The sequence below is a fragment of the Pleurodeles waltl genome, chromosome 2_1, assembly GCF_031143425.1.
Source record: "Pleurodeles waltl isolate 20211129_DDA chromosome 2_1, aPleWal1.hap1.20221129, whole genome shotgun sequence".
Taxonomy (NCBI): Eukaryota; Metazoa; Chordata; class Amphibia; order Caudata; family Salamandridae; genus Pleurodeles; species Pleurodeles waltl.
Window position 1 is genome coordinate 614,543,863 of NC_090438.1, and position 23,077 is coordinate 614,566,939.

The 23,077-nt window shown below is 40.8% G+C and overlaps 1 protein-coding gene across 1 annotated transcript in view; it reads right to left on the reverse strand.

Annotated features, from left to right (window-relative positions):
- The window catches only part of VPS41 (VPS41 subunit of HOPS complex), a 769,622-nt gene that overhangs the window by 446,304 nt on the left and 300,241 nt on the right, over positions 1-23,077 (reverse strand). Inside the window, exon 8 of the mRNA XM_069215796.1 lies at positions 423-542. Coding sequence (XP_069071897.1) covers positions 423-542 — 120 coding nt within the window. The remainder of the gene's footprint in view (positions 1-422; positions 543-23,077) is intronic.

Below are 23,077 nucleotides of genomic sequence, written 5' to 3' on the forward strand. Positions count from 1 at the left end.
CATACTCTGGGTGCTGGCTTGCAGAAAAAGATTATCACAAGGATGGAAGCTTTATCTCTCTTGGATCGAGGAAGACAGTTAAGGATCTGAGGCAGGTTCCAAGTTAATATTACATTTATTCAACATACACACAACGCTAGTTAGCAGAGGCGAGCAAGTCAACAAATTAATATGGAGAGCTGAGCCAGAACAGAGCCATGTGTCTGACATGAGTCTAGGAGCCCTTGTATGAGCCAAGCAGCAAACAGTAAGTATGTACATATGGGAAATGAGGGTAGGGAGCGGGTGGCAGCCAGAAGCCACATAAAAGCTTGGCTCGTTGTGGGCTTGAGAGTCCAAGATGAGCTGGACCTGGCTCACCCATGTTAGATAGGATTAGATAGCCAGACAGACAGATATGTAGTGATTCAATTTTGCCTTACCATTGTATTTGCCCAAGCAATCAGGTTCCCTCTCCATTTCACATTTGTTATGGTTCCTTCTCCTTCGTGCAAAACAGAAGTTTTCCATCTGTTTAGCCAGGTTCTGTCGTATAACAATAACTGTAGAAAAAATTAGAAGATATATGCAGTTTAATTGTTGGAAGTGTCCTACATTGTATAAGTTTGCACCTGAATGGCAACCACACAGCACACCATTCATGTGGTCTACCAGCTTCACAGCAGAGACAGATACACAACATATATGTCAAACATCAAAATGGCAACAGAGGTATCTGGAAGGTACCAAAAAGGTGACACACCCACAACTTACCTCATTACCCACTATTCAAAAAGAGGAACAGAAGTGAGGGTGTACAAATGAATAACCTCTAAACTCCATTGAATTCAGTGTTTTCACAGCACTCACACTGTCCCAACCACCCCCACCCCAAAATCAGAATCCATCAGTTTGGCTAATCTCTATACAATAAAAGAATGGCAAGGGGCACATAGGTGCTGGTAAATAATAAAATAAATCAGCCTTCGAAAATTGATTACAAAGGTAATTTCTGTTGAAAGAAATGATGGACAAAGGGCGTTCATAGAGACTGCGCAAACAATTTTAAGGAAACTGATGTTGTTGCAAAACAATTGCCACTGTTTTGTAAAATAATGCTGTGACTTAGACATCCTGGGGAGAGAACTACTCGCATTGCTTTGACTGTTGTCAAAATGTGCTACTCCCATATGTTCCATTTTGAAGCCTGCATACGCACACCAGAACCTCCATGACTCCATTTTGTGAGACAAAATTACTTCCACACTGACTGACACTACACATTATGTACACCACGGTTTTCGTGGGAGCCTACTAAAAGAGATGGGACTCAAATCACTTATACCACAGATGTGTCTCTTGACATCAAGCTTACAATGTCTAACTTGTGATTTTAACTATGGATGCCCCATACATTTAGAAGATACAGCATGAAAACTTAGAATGTGGTCAAACGTGGCAGTGGGAAGTGTAAATGTAGCTTGATAAAGGTGGGTGGTGTAAGGTCACTGAAGACATGTCTTCTTAGGGGGGATCTCCAAGATGCTGTGATTTTTAAAGATATCATCCTTGGCTTCTTTAGGGTAATGAGGTCTACTGCAAATAATGCCAATAATCAAAGCCAGGATCCTTGTGATGATCTAGGTCACCAATGGCTCTCAGTGCGATGACGATTAGGCAACAGACAGACACATTCTGATCTATATGCGATCTGCACTCCTTGCTTCACCATCAACCACAAGAGCTCCAAATTGTCCACAAAAATAAATATCTAAAGTTTTTAAAGACCTCACATTTGTCTTCTTTTACTGGTGCAGTAAACTTGTGGCTTTCTTCTGATATTCCAGGAGTAATCCCTGAACTATCACACATACAATGGGCTTCAAGCTGCTGTTGCAAGCCCGCCAATAAAGTTGCAGCAAGGTGGCGTTCAAGCATGCCCTTGACGGTGCGGATGGTGGTACTCAGATTCACTGCAGAAGCCGCATGGGCTGCTCAGCCATAAAGCACCCGCTTAGTCCAAGTGGGGAAAATTCAGTGCCGGACACAGCGGAGCCCGGACGGCTATTCACGTATCTTAGTCTAAGGCATAAACCGTGGCCAAAACTTCAAAGAATGATTTTTGATTTAGTGACTGAGCAGGCCAATGACAACATGCTATTGTAATTCTTTGTTTTATACATCATGACGTAACTGGAAGATCTGCACCGCGGTCAGCATGAACTTAGACATTTTGAAAGAAAATACCGACTACAACGTTCACTTCAAAACACTGAGGTATTTTTTCTGTATTAGAGGCCACTGGGAGATTTACTGAGATCTTACCTGGAATTATTAAAGCTAATAACATATGATTTGTGAAGGAAAATATAGCACACTTTTAGAAATCAGTTCCAAACGTGATGAAAGGTATTAGAAGCTATCTTTATTTCCAGCAGCACAGTACTCCTCTTCTCAGCTCGTCTCAGAACTGGCCATCCTGTATCTACCCTTCAAGCCCTCTAAATTCCATTTCAGAACATACACTATAATGGCTCCAGAACTTAAAACATAACAAGTGTCACACTGCCTAGAGCATGCAATACATAAAAATAAAACATTACACATTTCCCTCATTTGAAACAAAAAACAAACTATGAACATAATCTCCCAGTTTAGCTGGTAAACGTCCCTCACGAACGCTAGATTTGACATGTGAAGCTATGGACTCATTATCTTTTGTCATGTTGTTTTCATTGCTAGTCATTCCTTCCACATTCTGGTTACCTGCAGAACCACTCCCATACATGGTATTGTCTTGATCACCATTTCTTCCGTGCTGCTCCAATGATGGCATAAAACATGAATCACACTCATTTCCTTTCCTCACCAATGATCTTTCCCCCTCACCATCATGAGAGCATTCACTTCCTGCATGCCCATCGGTGGAATACATTTTCCTTTCCTCAACACGAGGTCACCTTCCATTTCCAACTCACCCATTACTTTGTGAAGCAATACTACTTCTGCGGGTATACCTCTTTTGTTGGGCCACCTTTGCATAATGTGCTTTCTAACTTCCTGTAAAACCAAATATTTTCCATCACACTCCATCCAACCTTTTTCATCTATACATTTAAATTCATCAGTCACATATTCAGATACTACTGACACACCGTCTCATACTGCTTCATATCAATATCCTTTACATTCTCTTGGGGAAGTCGTGATAGACAATCAGCCATCATATTACTTCTTCCTGGTACATATTCCACAGTATAACAGTATTCCTGTAATCTTGAAATTAATCTAGCAATTCAAGCTGTTGGATTCCACCAGCCACCTGGGGAGAGAATTCCCACCAAACACTTGTGATCTGTTTTTAAGACAAAACATGAGCCCCATACATAATTGCGGAAATGTTCAATCACCAGGATACATGCCAATAATTATTTTTCAATAACTGAATATCTCCTTTCACTATCCGTAAGAGTACAAGATGCAAATATTACATTCCATATTTCACTTCCACATCTTTGAGATAGCACTGCCCCAATTCCATACATGCTGGCATCTATGGTAACAATACATTGTATTCCCACTCTGAAATGCTTCAAAGTAGGTGCCTCAGCAATTTCTTTCTTTATCATCTCAAAAGCAGATTTTTGTTTATCCGTCCACACATATTCAACTCCTTTCAGTGTATGCTCTCGAAGTGGTTCCATTTTAGTGGTAAAATTTGCTATAAACTTAGTATAGTATTTACTAAGCCCAGGGAAGGACAACAACTTTTCATGATTATCAGGATCAGGAGCATTAATAATAGCATCCACAAGTGATTTTTTGGGTTCTACTCCCTCTCCCGACAAGTGTGGCCCAAATACAACACTGACTTAGAAAAAAATTTACATTTCTTCTCCTTTAAAGTCAAACCACTTTTCTTCAATATTTCACTCACACTTTTAATATGCTCCAGGTGTTCCCTTTCATTCATAGAAAATATCAAAATATCATCTTGGAAACACTTTACATAGTTTTCCATGTCTTTGAATAAATAAAACATTGCACTTTGAAATACCGACGCCGCAGAAGCCAACTCAAAAGGCACTCTCTTGAATTGAAATAACCCCATTGCTGTGATGAATGCTGTGAGGTGGCGTGAATCTTTTGTCAGTTCAATCTGGTGAGACGCAGACTTCAAATCCAAAGTGGAAACTTTTTTGGCTCCATCAAGCAAGCTAACTACCTCATTTATATTAGGTAGGGGATGACAGTTCACTACAATAATTGCATTCACAGCTCTAAGATCTACACATAATCTCAAAGACTTTGTCTGCTTTTCGGGCCAAAACTATCAAAGAAACCCATTTTGAGGATTCGATCTCCTCTATGACATCTTCCTTAATCATCTCTGACAACATATGCTTTAACTCTTCCCTCACACTTATGGGTACATTTCTGAGTTTTTGTACTACTGATCTAGCATTATTTTTCACCTTGATATTGTGACTGTACCTTTCCAGTTTTCCTAGTTTATCACTGAATACCTATGGGAATTTAGATATTATCAATTCTTTCTCCTCACCCTTTTCCACTATCAACACTGGATCCTGACTTTTTGGATTCAATAGTATTCCTAGTTTCAACTGGTCCTTCCAGCCAAGAACATTTACCCCGTTCACTGCAACATACAATTGTATTATTGCACATCTCCTTTAAATTTCATCTGTTTCTACATAACCTATAATATCAATTACCGTGCCATCAAAAGTTTCCGTTGTAATGTCAGACATCTTTAAATGTTCTATGTTCCAAACTTTTCCAAGTTTTTGAACAAAATAACTTTGGATAACAATTATCCAGGGTGATCCTGTGTCAGCCATACGTTCTAGTTCTGTGTCCCTTATCCATACTTTGCATTTGGGAGGGCCTTTAATCTCACCATCTTCATCATTCCCATCATTGTTTTTAAGAGACAATACCATACCTATTTTCCTGTCATCTTTACACCCACACTTGTGTTCACACTAACTAGACCTTGCATTGCTCACATATGCCCCAGTAGTATTCACAGAAGTATATCCCTTTCTCAAGTTCCTACACACCCGAGCAAAATGCCCAACGCTGCCACATTTATTGCATTCTTTGCCTAATGCAGGACAATTAGGAGAGGACGCAATATGGCTTGTACTACCACAACAATAGCATGCAAACTTCTCCATCTTATCATGTTTATCATACTTTTTTCCTAACATATTGCCTCGTGCATTGGCACTCCCTGTAGCACATACAACATCACTCTTGTTCCCTTTGACTTTGTCAAATTCTTGCACAGATTTAATCCACCTTTTAGATTGCTCTAATGCCTTAGCTGTGGTAATTACATCTTGCGATTTTAGATCACCCATTACCCGCAATTGTTCTTCCATCCTTTTACTCTTGACGCACTATTATTTGATAACTAATCATCTCATCAGTTATTGCACCAAAGTTACAATGCAAAGATAATCCTCGTAATGCAGTTAGAAATTCATCAAAAGTCTCTTCACTCTTCTGTGCTCTAGGGTAAAATTTTAATCTATTAAGTGCTATACTCGAGGCGGGTTTAAATCTCTTTTCTAACCTTAACAATGCCTCCTGGAACGCATCCGCCTCCTCTTGTTGTTCTTGAGTCATAACTGGTGGAATTGTCCTAAATATAATTTGCCCCTCTGAGCCTAAACAATGTAACAAAATGTTTTTTCTTTCTTTCTTGAGACATGTCTTCATCATCAATTGCCCTCATATATGTCAGAAACTCCTCCTTCCATCTAACCCAAGAAATAGGTGGATCACCTTTGCTTTGTAAGAATTTGGTTGGTGGTTCAAACTGCTTAGTTCAAATGTGGAAATAGTGTGCAAATCACAGAGATACTGGAAATTTGCACCAGCCGTGTGCAAATCACTGAATCTACTTAGTTGAAATAGTTGCTAGCAAAAAGAATAAAATGGCTTGTAATTGCAGAATTAATTGTCATGAGCATGCAAATCGTTGTAATCAACAGTAGTAAACAATTTTACTTCAAATTAAACAAGCGTGCAAATCACTGTAGAATAAATATAACATTGATCTGCACAATAACTGGAACTAGCATGCAAAATTGCTGACAGTGAAATTGAGAAAATGCAAGGTCCTCTTTCTATTCCTTTTTTTATATATCACGTGACGCTAGAGATGCTGCATCATATTCCACAAGAGAAACAGAGAGAGCTGCATCCCCACAGTGAATTTAGGTACATTTACTTTTAAATGTACATATACTGTATATAAAGGATCCGCGTGAGTACTACAATAAGGCTTGCTAGCATCACTCAAAAGTTCTGCTGAGAAGATAAAGCTTGCGCTTTAGCTCTCGGTGTGAAGTAACCCATGCTACAGTTTACAAAGGAACTGCAGCCTAGAGACTTTGTCAAAGTATGTAAATAATTTCAAAAATTGTACATTACCACACGTCTGGACACCGCAATGTCAGTGCTGTTGCTTTTACACTCCGAAAAGATTTATAGATTACTCAGTGTCCTGATAATGTAGAAATAGAAACCTGGAAACCACAGGTTCTAAGGAGAAAACACTGCCCCTGTGCTGCGTAATAACAAGTGTTTCTCCAGCTTGTCGCCACTTGTAGAAATCAGTTCCAAACGTGATGAAAGGTATTAGAAGCTATCTTTATTTCTAGGAGCACTGTCCTCTTCTTCTCAGCTCGTCTCAGTACTGGCCATCCTGGCTATCTCCCTTCAACCCTCTACATTTCATTCCAGAACATACACTATAAATGTTCCATAACCTGAAACATAGCAAGTGTAACATTGCCTAAAGCATGCAATACATAAAAATAAAACATAATGCTGTCCCAGAAAGTCGGTGCGACATTTTCGAATCATTTATCAGACTCCATTTCTACTTTTTTCTGTAGAGAAGACACTATTGGCAAAAAGCTATGGACTGCGTCATGCAAACTGGCAGTTTACACGGTCCTTAGTGCAACGTAGGCAGGTATGCTGGCGTGTCAGTGTGAATCTGGTGGTAGACTGGACCAGAACTTTGCTGCTGTAATCTGAGCTGGGTGCGCTACACAGCGTGTGCTAGTTGGTCGATATGACTCCTGGTAGCATGTGGAAGTAACGAGGGGGGCTGCATCCACCCTGGGAAAGGGCCACAAAGTTGCTCTTTCCCACTGAGAGGAAACGTGAGAGGCCCCTGGACCCGGTTAGGACATTTTTGTATGGCGTTCAATTAGATCATGGTTCTGAGGAGGCCATCTGGGCGGGAAACGACCTTTCATATGTAGATGGTAACTTCTTTGCTATGCACTGATGCCCTGGGATTGGGAAGGGCCGCCGCACACCCCACAAAAAGTACGGTCGGGGTTTGCTTACAGGTGCCCCAAGACAAGCTGTGGAATTATCCACGGGCGTACCTAACAAAAGTGCAGCAGCAGCCGGGCCCATGGGTCTGAGGTGCCCTTTGCACCCCAAGTGCTGTAATTCAGTACCTTTCAGGGGATGTGGTCGAGCCAAACAACGTACACACGGAGGAAGCTGCACTGACAAGGATACCTGTTTGCGGTTATTCTGTAAATAGCGACGTGCAGAGCATAGATATGTGTTTGTTTTTTCATTAAGTACTCCAAAAAGTAAACGCACCGAAATCTCACATTAGTTTGTGTATATACTGGCTCTCATATTTACAGAATGGCCACATGGTGGCTCCATAGGCCATATATTACATGCCAAAGCTCTCGAAAACCCACCGAAGGTAAAGTTTTAGAGCCATACGTGATACAGGTGCGAATTAAGTGATATTCTCTAAACATGCCCCTCTCCTGCAGTGCACACTGCTGGGCCCATACAATCACCTACATTCTTGTCAGTCTTCAGTCACCGACAATATGCAACGACAAAAGAAATCAACTAGAACGCAGCAGTGTTCATTCAGGACAGAGCGATAACTGTCATGCTTGATAACAGTGCGAAGATGCTAAAAGAAATGTTGAAATATTACACGAGGGAATAGATTGAAACCGTACTTAATCTAGATACTTTTTTTTAGATTAAGGGCTTCACGCCCATACGCAAAGGTGACCATTTTTTGCTACCTTCAATTTCAAACTGATTTTGGTTCAATTAATATTTATTACGAATATCATTAAAGACTGGATTCACTTTTAACGATTTTAGTGCTCATTGTTTACAAAAAATTTTAAAAAATGGAATGAGCTTGACTAATTGTTAGATGTCTCTACAGGTAAAACATCTGCATGTTTTTTCTCTTCCATTTCAGACCAATGGTGAGTTGTCATCATTGGGACAATTAAATCCCGCCTTGATAGATAAGACATGTAAAATGTGTGTTCCACTAGGTCAGAGAATGGATGTGGAGAAATGCAAATTGAATCAAATTTACACACACACACACACACACAGTACATGTTGCAATATTCACGGACATCTAGGACCGCACTTTTCACCCTTACAGGTATTCCGAACTCGTAGCGAATTATTCTGATGTTTAGAATGCACAGGGCAAGGAAGGGCATACAACCAGAACCGTTTCTTTCTATATGTCTAGGTAGGGGTCACAAGTACGCCAAACATCCTTCAGCAACCGGAAAACATAGTACAACCAGGTACAACCAAATAAACAACAAGAATGTATATATACACACCGTATTCCTAACCCTGTGGATTCGTGGAAAACGGATTACATCTAGCATGCACACACGAAGACGTCTGGTTAGGCCTTAAAACACCATTCTACTTTAAAACTATACAAACATACAAATACAAATTATATTTTTAAAAAACCTATACAAGCATGAACGTACCTAACGGCACGCCCGCTTAACGGACTCTAAGTGAATAAAGAAAACGCCTTACACTAAAGTGTATTTTACAGGGTTCATTATCTGCGTGTCTAATTCGATACCTCTGTGATCTTGGTCTTTTACAATGCTATTATGAGGGGCGTGGCTTCCCCTAACGCGGCAGGTGCAGTGGCATCGAGGTCCAGACAGTGGCATACCAGGATATAAATGCAGAATGTGATGAGAGGGCCCTGGGTCTAACCCCTGCATTGCAGGGGCTTGCGTCAAGCTTGCGTTAAGCCCTTGGGCCCAGAGCCCTGCGGGGGACACAGAACCCTGGGTTTTGCGTGTTTCACAATTCAAACAGCGACAGGGAGCATTACCATCCTTGCCCCAGGGCCTATGGCACACTGGATTCTAATTCTCTAATCAGTCATGTTCAGCTGCTGCTGAATGTATACCCGCATCAAGAGGGCAGCAATTCCACCATTTCAAACCCCTGGACGTTGACGTCTTTACGGAGGCACAAGGGAGGTCAAAGAACCGCCAGCCTTCTTTGGAGCACAACATGTCACAACCCGTTTTCTTTTCCTAGTCTTTCGCTACCTTTCATGTTGCTGTGGGTTTCCTTTTCTAATTCAGTAAATCATAGGTGCCGCAGGTGGGCTATCAGTGACATGCAGTAACGGAGAGAGCACCCGTTTACACTGGCGCGCACACATGGCTGCTCAAGTTCGCGTATTTACTTTCGGTGTCTGTGGAACTTCGAGCTAACCAGCAGAGGGCGCCACAATACAAGGATCCGCGAACTCCAGCAAATGGGACTAGTTGTATGAAACAACTTCACACTACAGATCAAGTGAATGGGATCAGCATGTGAGCAATGTGAATTTGAAATTAAGCAACACGAATACCCTCCTCTTTATCATTTCGAAAAGCCGAACGCGAACACGGGACAGCCTCGGGCGTGATGGATGGGCTGTGGTTTTCGAAAAGGTGGAAGTGTTGTGATCTCGATACATGCGCGGCCTGTGTTTGATTTGTTAAATAAATAAATAAATAATCATCACACAGGCAAGCGAGCGCAGGTGCCCCCAGTGCCTCTCATGCCACTTCGGGAACTGCGAAATATCAAGGATGCCAAATACCACGACTTAATTTAATCCCCATGTATTTCCTCTTTCTCTGTCTGCTACAGGTTTCTTTACATCACTGCTTGCACTTTCTGTGGCTGTTTTCCTATGTTCCTCTTCCCATCGTTATCCATTTCCGACCTTTTTTTCTCTTGTTCTAAGTGCGATGCTTCAAATAAGAAATAAGTGCCAGTGCCCACCACCCGCAACGTCTTGCACAAATTAAGTGCTGTAAACTGCGACAACATATAAACACCAGCAAACAGAGATCAGATTTATTTGACCATTTACTTAGTTGAAGTTTTGATCCAAATTGTGTGAGGAATGCCCATGGTAGTCCTTCTGGAGCATTGATACTCAAAGTAAGGCCCGCGGGCCTCTTGCGGCCCCTCTGACCTTTACATGCGGCCCTTTGAGCAACAGGAGCACTGGGCAGCTGTTTGCTCGACTCTGCACTAACAATAAAAATATGAAATACACGCATAATCATTTATTTCAAGCTCAATTGGTCTTAAAGAATGGAAGTAAGTAGGGACTCCTGAACTTAACTTTAGAAACGCCTTCATTTTTAAAGACATCTTGCAACACAAATGTAAAACTAAGACAGCCTCTTCAAAATTAAAAAAGTGTATTTAGTTAACATGCAGAACCTTTTCGCCTTAGTACAATTTATTTTATCAGTGCATTGAGATGTATCCATTTAAAAGTGATAGTTTTCAAACATAAATTTGGAAACATTAATTATTTCCCTAGCCCTGAGAACATCACCAATAGTAAATTAAAGAGGCAAGTCACTTGGTATGTGCACTTTATGGGTGACCTGAGTTCTTATCCTACATGAAAAACATTACACTTTAATAAATCAACCATAAAAGCAGGTTTTGTTGAGCACCCCATGAATCATGTATTTCGAGGCCATATTAAATGTGATAATGCAGAAAAAGGCGGGAAAGTGAGACTAAACAATTGTCTAGGATCACATAATTTGAAAAAGTGGGTAAACCGGGATTAGTTCCAGGTTTTCTGGTTTCCCATTGTTTACTTCAGCTACTAGATGTATATAATTTGCTTCTCCTACACCTACCTTGCCACCAATCCCCCAGTCACCCCACCCGACAGCCACTGCCCTGGCATCAATGCGGCCCCCAGGCACATCACAGACCAAACTTTTTGGCCCCTGGGAAAATGTTTGCGAGTACCCATATTCTGGAGCATGATGCAGGTGGTGGTGCGAAAATAAAATTTAATTCAAGCTTTAGATTATAGAACAAGAGTTATAGTTATGCATCCATTGTAGGGGTGCACCGAAGAAGAAGAAGTAAGGAGGTTCCCCACTATGCAGAAAACCCTTTTTCGCTTGAACTCACCTGCGCGAGAGGATGTTACACAAAGGCGAGTACACGATTTCAGCGCTTACTGAGAATAATGGCAGCGCCCGCTCCCAGAATTCAGCATATCCCAGTCTTTGAAACACCCCCGTGGACCCTTGTGCTTAAAGTTCCACCCTGTAACCTCTAGTCTGAGGTCAGCCTCAAGGCTACACTAGTGCATATCAGCATCACCATCTACGCTACGGTTCTTTCACGGATATTCAGCTCAGACGCAAAAAGCTTTTTTTTTAGGCAAAAGAATGAATCCAGGTGGAAGGGGCCAGTGGATGGGGCAGAAGTAGAGGTGAGGTTAAGAAATCTGCCAAGAACAGTTTTCCGGATGAGAGACAGCTCTACCAAGGGTAAATTAGCTCTTCTATGTGTTATATTGTTTATTTTTACAGCACACCTGCCTGACTGCACTGTCACTTCACCTCTTGCAGCACTAAATATTATTATTTCATCTTGTGAATTCGTCTATATAAAAGATCACCGGCTCTACTTAAATAGACTTGGCTTTCATTTACAAGTCATGAATCAATGTGTAATATCTGTGCTGAGTCATTAATGGACCTCTGTACCTGGACCTTTGATCCTAAATGACTACAAGGGACCCCTTTACGTGTATAATGTGTGGGGAAAATCTGGGATCATATATCTTGTAAAACCCACAATCAGGGACATGAAGTATGCAATTTACCAGCCTTGGCTATCCTGCATTGCTGCGGATTTAGCGCGCTTGCCATATTATTCAACCTCGACTGCATAATGAGCAGATTTAAAAAAAACGATTTGTTTCTAGTTCAAACGGATCAAAAACACTGCCTTATGCTGGACAGTGGTAGACCTTTTGCGAAGGTCGCATTTCTGTCTACGATTGCTGCATTCTGGTTCAAACTGATATTAATAATGTGAAATCATTAACCAGACAATTGTAATGGGAAATAATACTTCCAAAGAACGTGCCGCATTAATTCACACACTTTGCTTCTTTTTTGCCACCTAATTTAACCCTACAGCATTTTGTGGTCCTTCATTGCTGCCTATTTCCAATGAGCCTCAATATAGTGAACAGTAGATGATATAATTTTGACATCCACACTCAGTCCCACGGTTTAAACTCATACTATACGAGATGGTCAGCTCAGAAAACAATGCCATCTGCACTGTCAATCTTCATTCTCTTGAAGACTCCATATCTGTGTGCTATCCTTTAATTAAGAGAGATTGGAAAGTAACCGTTCAGTCTGACTTTGTTCTGGTGTATGTAAAATAAGGTTCACGACTATCACATGCAACCTACATATCAAGTCGAATCATACAGGACAACGAATGCTCACTGCCCCAAACCTTAACAGGTAATGCCCCTTAAAGTCTAGTGGCACACGAACAGGAATGGTACATCGGTGTGTTTAAATTTACAGATTCAGTCTTAGCCACAAAAGAACCACAGAGCTAAATAAATGTCTCCTACATTAAGCACATTGGTCCACAGTGTTGCCTAGATGAAGATGTAAAAACTACTATTGTGACAAAACACACAATTAAAATTGCCTCTTAAGTTAAGCCTGCCTGCTCCGTCACAAGCTACCAGAGGGTAAGCACAGGTTAATTTAGGGTGGGTATCTGACTTACACAGACTAGGAGTGGTTCCTGCTTGGACAGGGTACATACCTCTGCCAACCGGAAGCCCAATTTCTAACACTTTGCTATGAAGAAGTCATTGCGTTTTAACAAACGTCTACTCAAAAAACGCACTGGAACCTTTTGATCACAAGGGCCTGCCCTACACAGAACACAATATGGGGCCAGTGTATGTGTAGGACAAGGTGCTCTTGGCCAATGACGATAGAAGATCTAAGACCGCCTTACTTACTATTAATGTTCTCACACAAAATGTTAAAGAACCTTAACAAGCTATTACAATCATCTACAGGATCAAAAGCACAAAGGTTCTATAGGGTGTTGTCCGAAAAAGGGTAAATGAGGGGAGATTCAGTGTCCCATCATATTTGTTATCAGGCTTCTGTATTTTTTTTTAAACATTATTGGTACTTATAGGTAATGAAGAACGAAAGCGAGACTTTTTGTTAGACCGAAGAAGGTCCTGTTTTACTGAGGAAAATTCTTCAGATCCCAAAAAGGTTTTTACTACTTAAAAAGGCACACTGTTAAGGCAGAAGGTTTTTCATTGTAGAACGAAGCCCTTTCGATGAGGCATAATGCTTCTCTTTGGAGCCAGAATATCGCAGACAAAACATTGCATGTCCTAAACGTCATTCACAGAAATATCGCCTAACTAGAGATAATTACAGAAAGGCTACTCCCAAAGGAAAGACATTCTTGTAAACAATATTTAGGACACAAAATTTAAATCAGAATATTTTTGGATACGATATTCTGACAAACTATAAACTTGTTGAATAGTGATTATCATTAAAATTCCAGCTTTGAGAAAGTGTGTGTACTGGCAGTAGGAGTCAAGATATGTGGATACAAAACTCAATGGTTTCCTATGAATAGCTGAAGTTGAACTAGACTATTAATAAATACAGTGTATGCAAGATATAGAAATCTACAATCTGTAATAGAATGGATTTTCCTTAGGTTGATAAGTCTTTATTTGCAGAGTGATGTTCATGACACCTCATGAAAAATAACTGGCTAGCATCTCGTAGAATAGTTGCACTATTTTTAGGTATGCTTCCTGACAATTCTTATCAAAAGACTGGGTAGTAATTATCAGAAGACTACAATGCCCACTCGGGAACATACATCCTATTATTAACGAGCAGCATAATAAAAGCAGATTAGAAAACACATCATTTATTAATATACAAAGGATTAAATCACATACAAAACTAAGAAACACCCCTATCAAAAGCATAAAATACGAAGGACAGAAGAAAGTGCTGAGAAATAAAGTGCACGTGATTCTGAAAGAAAAGGACAGAAAGGTCCATCCAATAGAAACATGAATTCACAGAAGAGGAGCCGGCTGATTCAACTTTTTCCTCATTGAATCAGTAAGGTAAAAGCAGAGGTAATAAATCCTCATTCAAGTCCTCCCTTCATAAAAAAAAAGAAAAGAGAAAATACATCCAGGCTCAAAACACCATCATCAACGTGTGGACCCATCCGGTTCTCGGGCTAAATCCGGGCTCACACACGGGTCTTCATCAGGACTAAAACAATATGGGCCTAACTGATTATAATGCCATTATCACAATCACAATTCTCTTCCAAGAAAACACCTCACGTCATATCAGAAATTATTATTGAAATATTACTCCTTCCATCTTCATTCCAGCCAATTACTTCTAAATGATCCCTTAAGATATATAAACGTTGAGGTATATAAACACTGGCAGCCTAAGCTAGGCTGAAATTAATACAGTGTTGAGTGCAGACATGAGAATCACAACCACGCTGCATATGATGCATAAGAGGCATTAATACTGGCTCAAGGACGGGCAATTATGGTACAGCTAAATGTAAATCAGCAGCCATACTCCCTCTGGGGATCATGCAGCATGGTCCTGTGAGAATCATGAAGCAAGTCACGGACCCAGCCTCTGCACCTCCCTGGAGGGACACAAGTAACATCAGAGGCTATACAAGTGCCTAGCTATAAATGCTGTGGTGCAGACAGAGACCGGAGCAGTTAAGGGCACTACCCGCCAGTCACTGAGTTTGTAATTAGGGGTCGCTGACCAGCTGCCTTCATCCACAATAGTGACAGATTGAGGTTTGTCCCAATGGGAGGCTTGCTTTGTGGGGCCCGGTTTATACCTTCATTCACATCTCATAACCATAGGGCAAAAACTTCACAGAAATCTGCAAGTGTGGGAATGGAAAGAACCTCAGCGAGAGAAGCAATACAGCCTCAAGACTGACAAACTCAACAGTATCCTTGAAGCCACAGTGACCCCAAGACAGCCTCTTAAGGACAAACTAGATATTGCAGTTATATGTATTGGATTGCTAAGAGATGATCACAGAAAGCTAAAGGCAAGCAGACAAAGGAAATAATATCCAGCATTAAGCCCTACACAGATGCCTTAAAATCATGGTGCAGGAACACACAGGCAGTCAGATACCTAGAATATAAAGTAGAGTATTAGGAGGCCGATCACAATTTATTGCTTGTTCTGACAGAAGGTGTTGAAGGCACATAGATTGCATCATATCTGAAGAAATGGTTGGTGACGCTGGTAGAGCCTCAGGGTCTAACTAAATTATTTGTACAGAGGCTGCCCCTGAGTGTGCTCCTTAGACTGGTTGTGATCACTGCTTAATTTGTGCTTGTTGTTTCCGGTGCTGAGTACCGGCATTTATTTTTGAGGGGCGGGGCTTATTCTTCAGCCTCAAGCATTTGCTGCGAGCAAAAGACACACATAGGAAAGAAGGATGAAAGGAAAAATGAAAAAGCGTCACAAAGGCAGAAAGCAGAAAGCTGCAAGAGTGAGCAGAAGGGGCACAGAGTGGCTTTATATGGATTGAAGGGGCCTGAGATGGCTTCAGGATTATGACGCCTCAGTATTCCATGTTCACACATTTAATTGCATCAGCCAAATGTTTAAGAGGAGGGCTTTGGGCACCAGCACCTTTTTATTTACAAATTAAGCACTGGTTGTGATGCATCTCCTGCATTATGACAGAGACACTGAACTGCAAAAGGTTTGCAGCTTTGGTAGAGGTAAAGTGGAGAATAACATGGTCCTAATTTTCCTTCATTATATGTCAACAGATCAAGAACACAGAACATTTTTTTCGAAGTTAAAGGCACCTACAAGAGACAGGCTTGAATTAAATATTCTCAGCTAAACTGAATGTGATTACCAGAAATAAGTTATATTTCTAACAGACTCTGAGACACCTCAGACAGCATGGTAACATACCAAGGCGGACAGAAAGGTGAGACCAACATATGTCTTGCCCCAATATGCCCCTACAAAATAGTGCCCAGGCAACAGGCAATGAAAACGTACCCTGAAAATCATGCCAGGGGTGGAAAGGAAAAAGTAGTGGTGATGCTGAGTTCTTACCAGACTAGGAGATTGCCAGGGATATTCCCAGACAGCACATGATTGCTCCATTCTGGAGTCGGGTACATAACTCTCTCAGGCAAGGAATGAGGATCACCCTCTTAACACTTACATATGTGAATAATTTGTGCTGACCTTGTTTGCACTGCCACTACAGTGGATGGCACAATCGGTGCTGCAGTCCCCTAGTGGCATTTAACTTCCAGGCCCTGGGTATATTTCGTACCATATATTAGGCAAGTTAAACATACCAATTAGGACCTTGTTTAACGGGGGAGCACATTAACTTTGCTATTGGTTACGGGAGACAAAATGCACAGAGTTCTGCAGCCAGCACAAATATAGAGTCCAGCAAAGGGTGAAAAATCCCAGGTGACCATGTAGAAAGGGTGGATTTCCTACTAAGACATGGTGGCCTACACAGGTATTACCACATAGGGACTGCGCAAGGGGATATTAAACCTTGTAAAAGAGTTTGGGGAAAAAACTCAAGTGACACAGCTTCTGTTGCTTTGGGTAGTATTGAAATGCCTTAAAAGATATTTGCAAAAATCCCATACAACAACAGCCTACACACCAGTCACACTACTGATGGAGCTGCCTGGACCAAAAGGAAAATTTACAGCAAGATATTTGAATGTTTGGATGCTATTGGGAATATAGACAGTGGGGATTGTTACTCTTTGGGCTTTTTTGACGTGTATGCACGAATTAATATCAGTAGATGGTCTTCACGAGGGTAAATTTCTACAATACAAGGAGTGGAAGGGCAAGTTCGAGGACAAACAACAAATCCATGAAGTCCTGCAGCTGCTTCATGCAATTGGGGATGGTAGATGTCTGATAAGATGGTTCTACAAAGTGTTCCTCAACCTAAAGAAAACTGACCTGATTGATCTGAAACTAAAATGGGAGACAGACTTGGGGAGTGCACCAAACGGTGAAAGATACTTGCCCATGCATGCACAGTTTCTGATTTTAAGTACAGCCAATTCAATTTTATACTTATTTAGCAACCTGATCCCTAGAGAGATCAGTCCGATTTATGGAGCAACTTAATCCTCGTGCCCTAGATGTTACCTAAATAAAGTAGGTTTCTACCATATTGTGAAAGTGTGCCTAGAGTTCATTTTCATCTGAAAGGGGTTATACACAATCTGATGTTAGAACACTGAGGTCGGGGTAATATACCACGGCAGGTCATCTCAACGGCATTTTTCCCTCTGCTAAAACCCAAGAAAGTGAGCACTACATTTATAAACCTGAGCCTGTTGCAAGTCAAGTGGATCCAATCAATGGCTTAGCAATCCGATATACCCCCATAAGTGGCAACAACTGGTATGGAAATGCGAGGAAGCATAAAGCGTTGTCCTCCAAAGGGAGGAGAGCAGGAGAATATGTAAATATATAATTGCACATATGTGATAAGCTTGCTGTTCTCATTACTATCAGATAAGTCTAATGATGGAATTACAACAGAACAGGGCTCAATTCACCAGACACAACCTGAGCAATAAACCCTGACAACAAACAAAAGAGTACAAGATGGATCCAAACAAACACAGGCGCGTTGTGCAGATTGCTGTTCTTCCAGCTCCTTAAACTGGTGAAGGGGGGTGCTCAGGGCCTTACATACCCCGCCCCTTTGTAGTGTGTAAGATCAAATACTGATCTATGTCCTCTACATGTAGGCAGGTCAAGCAAGTCTCTTGACCTGCAGTTTGAAAGGTTTCTGTTTATATTGAATTTGGTTATTTCATGCAATGTAAGGCTACAACTGAAATACAGTGAATGAGTTTGTATCCCCCATGGTTGCTTTCGTACTGAGATATACAGATATCACATTATCCTCTGGCATTCAGATGAATCCTGTTGTAGTGTTACGTAATGTACATTGGCGTGACCCCCGAGAAGACGTACTGCTTATGGATGGGAAAGAAAGAGTCAACTTTCACTTTTTGATTTATCATCTCTTTTTAACAAGATGACAAATAATCGACAATCACTGTAGAAATGCTTGATTTGTAAACTTTAAAATGCCAATAAGGCTGAATTTTAACAAAACGAGAAAAAAACAAAATAATATGGGGTCAGGTGTATGAAACCACCTTCTGTTGCAAACCCGGCAGTACAGAAGATCACAGGGTTTGCAACTGCAATGTGGTGTGTGGCCATTCAATAAATCCCTTTTGTATTCTGAAAAGTTTTTATGAATCAGGGGTTTATGAGTCTCATTCCAAATTTCAATTAAGACAGGGTGTAAATGGACATAGCATCCTAACTGCGGGTCGCAGTTAACTATATCAATGGATTGGGCCCGCAACTGTGGTCGCAAACTATTTAAAAAGTCATCAGTCCCTTAAAGGAAGTGCTAACTGATTTCCCAAAAGGAAGCTGTCCTTGTTGACACATTTCGTTTATCAAACATGTCCAGGGGCTCCAGGGTGAGCAGGCGGTGGCCAAAAAAGACTGTTGCCTCTCCCTCTGATGTTTTCCCAAAGCAGCACCTGTTCCTTCAAGGAACATGGGCTAACTTTTAAAATGTTTTCCTTAGGGGAACGCAAAGGCACGGATGTTGGTTTGTTGTCCCTTGCAGGGCACCATCCTTATGTCTGGAGCCAATTGTAGAGCTTTGCAAAGTGTGACCTCAGTACGACACACTGCGAAAGAAAATGGTGCAATGCAACCTTTTAGTACATTGGTCACATAGAAAAATTACAGTCAGGACTCAAAAATTTGGCGCTCACTTTGCACGTATTTGTGACCTGCCAGTTCGCACATCTGGCCCATAGGTTCACCCAAGCCAGAAGAAGCAAAAGAGTGAAGACATGAAGGTGAAGATGGACAGGAACAGAAATAGTGGCAGAAGAAGTGTGAGAAGAATACACCATACAGTTTACTTCTCGACATGTTTTTGCAGTGCTCACTCCATAAATGACCTGCTCTGAACTTGAAAGGACCTGGTACCAGGTTTAGATGGCCATTCTCAAACAAACACAAGCAGGGAGTTGCAGTGTCTTGACTTAGTTTTGGTTTCCGAAATACCTAGAATGAAAATATTTCATATTCTCTAAAAAGGGAAATAGCAGGGAATCTAGGTATATGCTCCAAAGGAACACAGGACCCCTATGATGCATAAGAAAATAATCTGTACGTTTAAAGATGAGGTGTATTTTTACGCAGGATATATATCCTATTTCTTTCCACGATGGGCCAATTTTACTCTGTAATTCCGTTCTCCAACAAGTTCAATGGATTAGCCATTTTATATGAAAATTGGGTTTTAAATTCCCGCCTTCCAACTTAATAGTACCCAACTTAACACAAAGGTTTATTTTGTACATATTTAAATACAAATAATGTTGCTCCTGTGATATGGAGAATTACTTATGTCTTCAATGACCTTGTACTGTGGCACATAAAAAGCTTTTCCCACATCTTTACAGGAGTATCAAGAAACACATCTCATAGTAATGTATGTGTAAATGGCAAAACATTCTATATTGCTAAAATACTTTGCAAATATAGGTAAAATTTACACCATAACGTTAATTTATTCCATTATTCTAAGCAGGCTTTCATATTATTGAATTTTAAGACCACATTCACCCTCACAAGTAAGTGAGACAGATGCTCTCGTAGGCATTGTCACTGTCTCTGCATTAACCCAGGGATGAGCGCCATGGAGAGTATTATATCTTCGCATCCCAGAAGGAGAACAGAGTCTGTAAACAACTTCTCACAAGTGGAATCAATGTTCAGGAAGATCAACTATGCCCCCATGACATATGTAGTTATGCAAGTGCACGGGATAAAGCAAAATACTTGAGTGAAAAAAACAATGCTGTCCCACCACATCACACACAGACAGAAATTCTAGAGTTCATTTATCCCAACTCCATATTTTTCAGAAAATTGGTTGCATTATCTGTATATGAAATCTGCCTTTAATTTGAATTACTGCAGAATCGTTGTCAATTCAGAAGGGATTATTTCATTTACTTTTGACTCATTCCAACCTGCATATCATAAAAAATTAACAAAACACAACAGGCAGCATATTGGTACATGAACATTACTATTATGTAACAATCAATAAAGTCAGAACTTTAAATATGTCCAAAATAGTCAACAATGTTGCCCCTCCACATAATGATGCAACATAACCATTGTTTCACATATATAAATCAAAGATCATCGAGAGGCAAAACCTCCTCTTAACAGATGTTACAATATAATGGTCAGTCACAGCATCAAGGCAAGTGTCTCCAGAAGAATACAAATGTGAAGGATGCATAAGCCCAAAGTTGCCATCAGTACTGTTAAAGAGGAGGAATCGTCGACATTTCAGCCTTAGATTGTCCAGCCAGTCCTTGAGACCATCAACAGGACTCAGAGTTGAAAACAAACCACATAACTCTGCTGATATATCACTGGTCAACTAAACTCAATTATTTGAGAAGCTGCTATTGTCAGCCCCACAGCAGCACTGTCATAGACCACAAGTTACAAGATGTTGTCGACTGGGGGGCTGACAATAGCGGCTTCTCAAATAATTGAGTTTAGTTGACCAGTGATATATCGGGGACATTTACAGCACTTAAAAGGGAAAAATATGGATCTAAAGTTCTAATGGTAGGCCTTATTTGACTTTGAGAAACAAGTTTGAATGTTGGTTTAATTTGGTTTATGGCAGATTGAAGTAAAACTAAGAATATCAGTGTAAATGCCAGGGGCTTTAATACTTTATTGAATTGGTTGAGGGATCAGGACCCTTGAATTATCTTCATTCAGGAGACACATTTTGTGAAATGGAAAAAGTGTGACCTTAGAGGCATATAACTCAGAGAAATGCATAATTCCTTAGCCACTGTTGCACACTGATATGGCAATATTGTTTTGTGCTAGTTGTAAGGGTAAGCATTTCTTGACTAATATACTTCAGGAAGGCGAGATGATCTATCACACAGTGTCAGTGAGGCAGAGGTGTCTTTCAACTTGTTAATATTGTCCTCTTGTAGGTTAACTTGCTCCACTTTAAAACTTTGCTTAGTGTCTGCCTGGTTCCAGCCAATATTAATCAGGAAGGTTTTTTTTTTTTTGTTTAAAATAACGGTTTAGATAGTCTAAACTTTGATGATGCAGAATAAAACTCTTACTGCATGTTTTACAACGTTTTGCTCTGATTTCAATTAAATGGGCTCACGGTGCAGTGATACCCCACAAGCTAGGCAGTAATTACCAGTACTTATCACCGCAGCTGACATCGGTCAGCGTAATGGCAGGATTTCCTTTGTTCTACTGTAACTACTATGATTTACTTGCTTACTACTCTGTTCAAACAGATATAGGGCCTCATTATGAGTTTGATGGGCGGGAAAGCCTTCATGACGACCACTCCGCCGGACATATTAGGAGTTTCCCGCTAGGTCAGCGGACGGAAACCGAAGTTTAGTGGAAACAGGCTACAGCATTGTCTTCAGTTCATAATTGAGCCGGCAGCAATGCTGTATCCCGCAGTGTGCACCATTACCCTCACAATTTTAATTGTCTGAGGGAGCTGGCGAGCCCTGCACTGCCCATGCCAAGTGAATGGGCGGTGCAAGGGCCCTCCTGTGGCCTCCGGCACCTGTTCTCTGCCAGCCTTTTCATGGCAGTGAAATAGCCATGAAAAGGCTGGCGGAGAACAAGGTTGTAATCCGCAGGGCAGCCCTGCATGCAGCGCTGCCCTGGCAGATTACGATCTCCACCAAACCATCAGGATCATGGGTCCTGGCAATGTTGGCGGAGACCACTAGGGTCTTTAGATTGCGGTCGGACCCCACAGCAGCAGCGGTCCTGACCGCCACTGCGAGGCTGGCGGTCTGAAGACCACCAGCCTCGTAATGAGGCCCATAGAGTTTCTAATTCAAACTTTAGTTGACCCTTTAACAACTAATTGGAAATCTGATAAACAACTAGCAAATAATGTTGAGCATATTCATAGATTTGTTAAGTATTCTTTCAGTATAACACCTGCTCAATTGACCCAGTAATTGTCTGGAAGCACCTTAAACCAGCTATATGGGTGAGATTATTTCTTTATAATTCATTTTAAGCCAGAACACACTTAAAAATACAATTGCAGACAGTTATTATTATCTGAAATAACTTTATTTCTACGATTTAGAACGCTTTGGAATTTGATAACCTAGCTTTTCGAAACCTTCACATTCAACAGGAACAGCTTAATTCTCATGCGACAGGACAGCGATCGGTCTATGATGAGGGTGCTGGCCTAGTAAACTACAGTCTCAAATGGCTATTACACTACTGCCCCTTAATGCAAAACACTTATGGTCCTCAAAAAATTACTGAAATCTTCACAAATCATTATAAAGACATTTTAAGGATAATTCACCAACTCTGCATGAAGATATAGACAACTACTTAGATGATGGACCAATGCCTTAACTTGGAGAGAAGGCTCAGAATCACCTATCTTTTCTGTTTTCCACATCTATACTGGACGCCATTGAATCATTACCCTATTGTAAAACTGGGGAGGATGGGTTTCCAGCAGAATGCTGTAATATACTGTTTGCCATGCGCATCTGTAGCTTATTCAATAATGTTATTAACTCGTGCATATCCTACCCTCTTTTCAAACAGGTAATCTAGTAAATTTTAATAAACCAATTTAAATCCTACAGGTTTGCACTTAAGTCAGATTACATGTTCCTCAC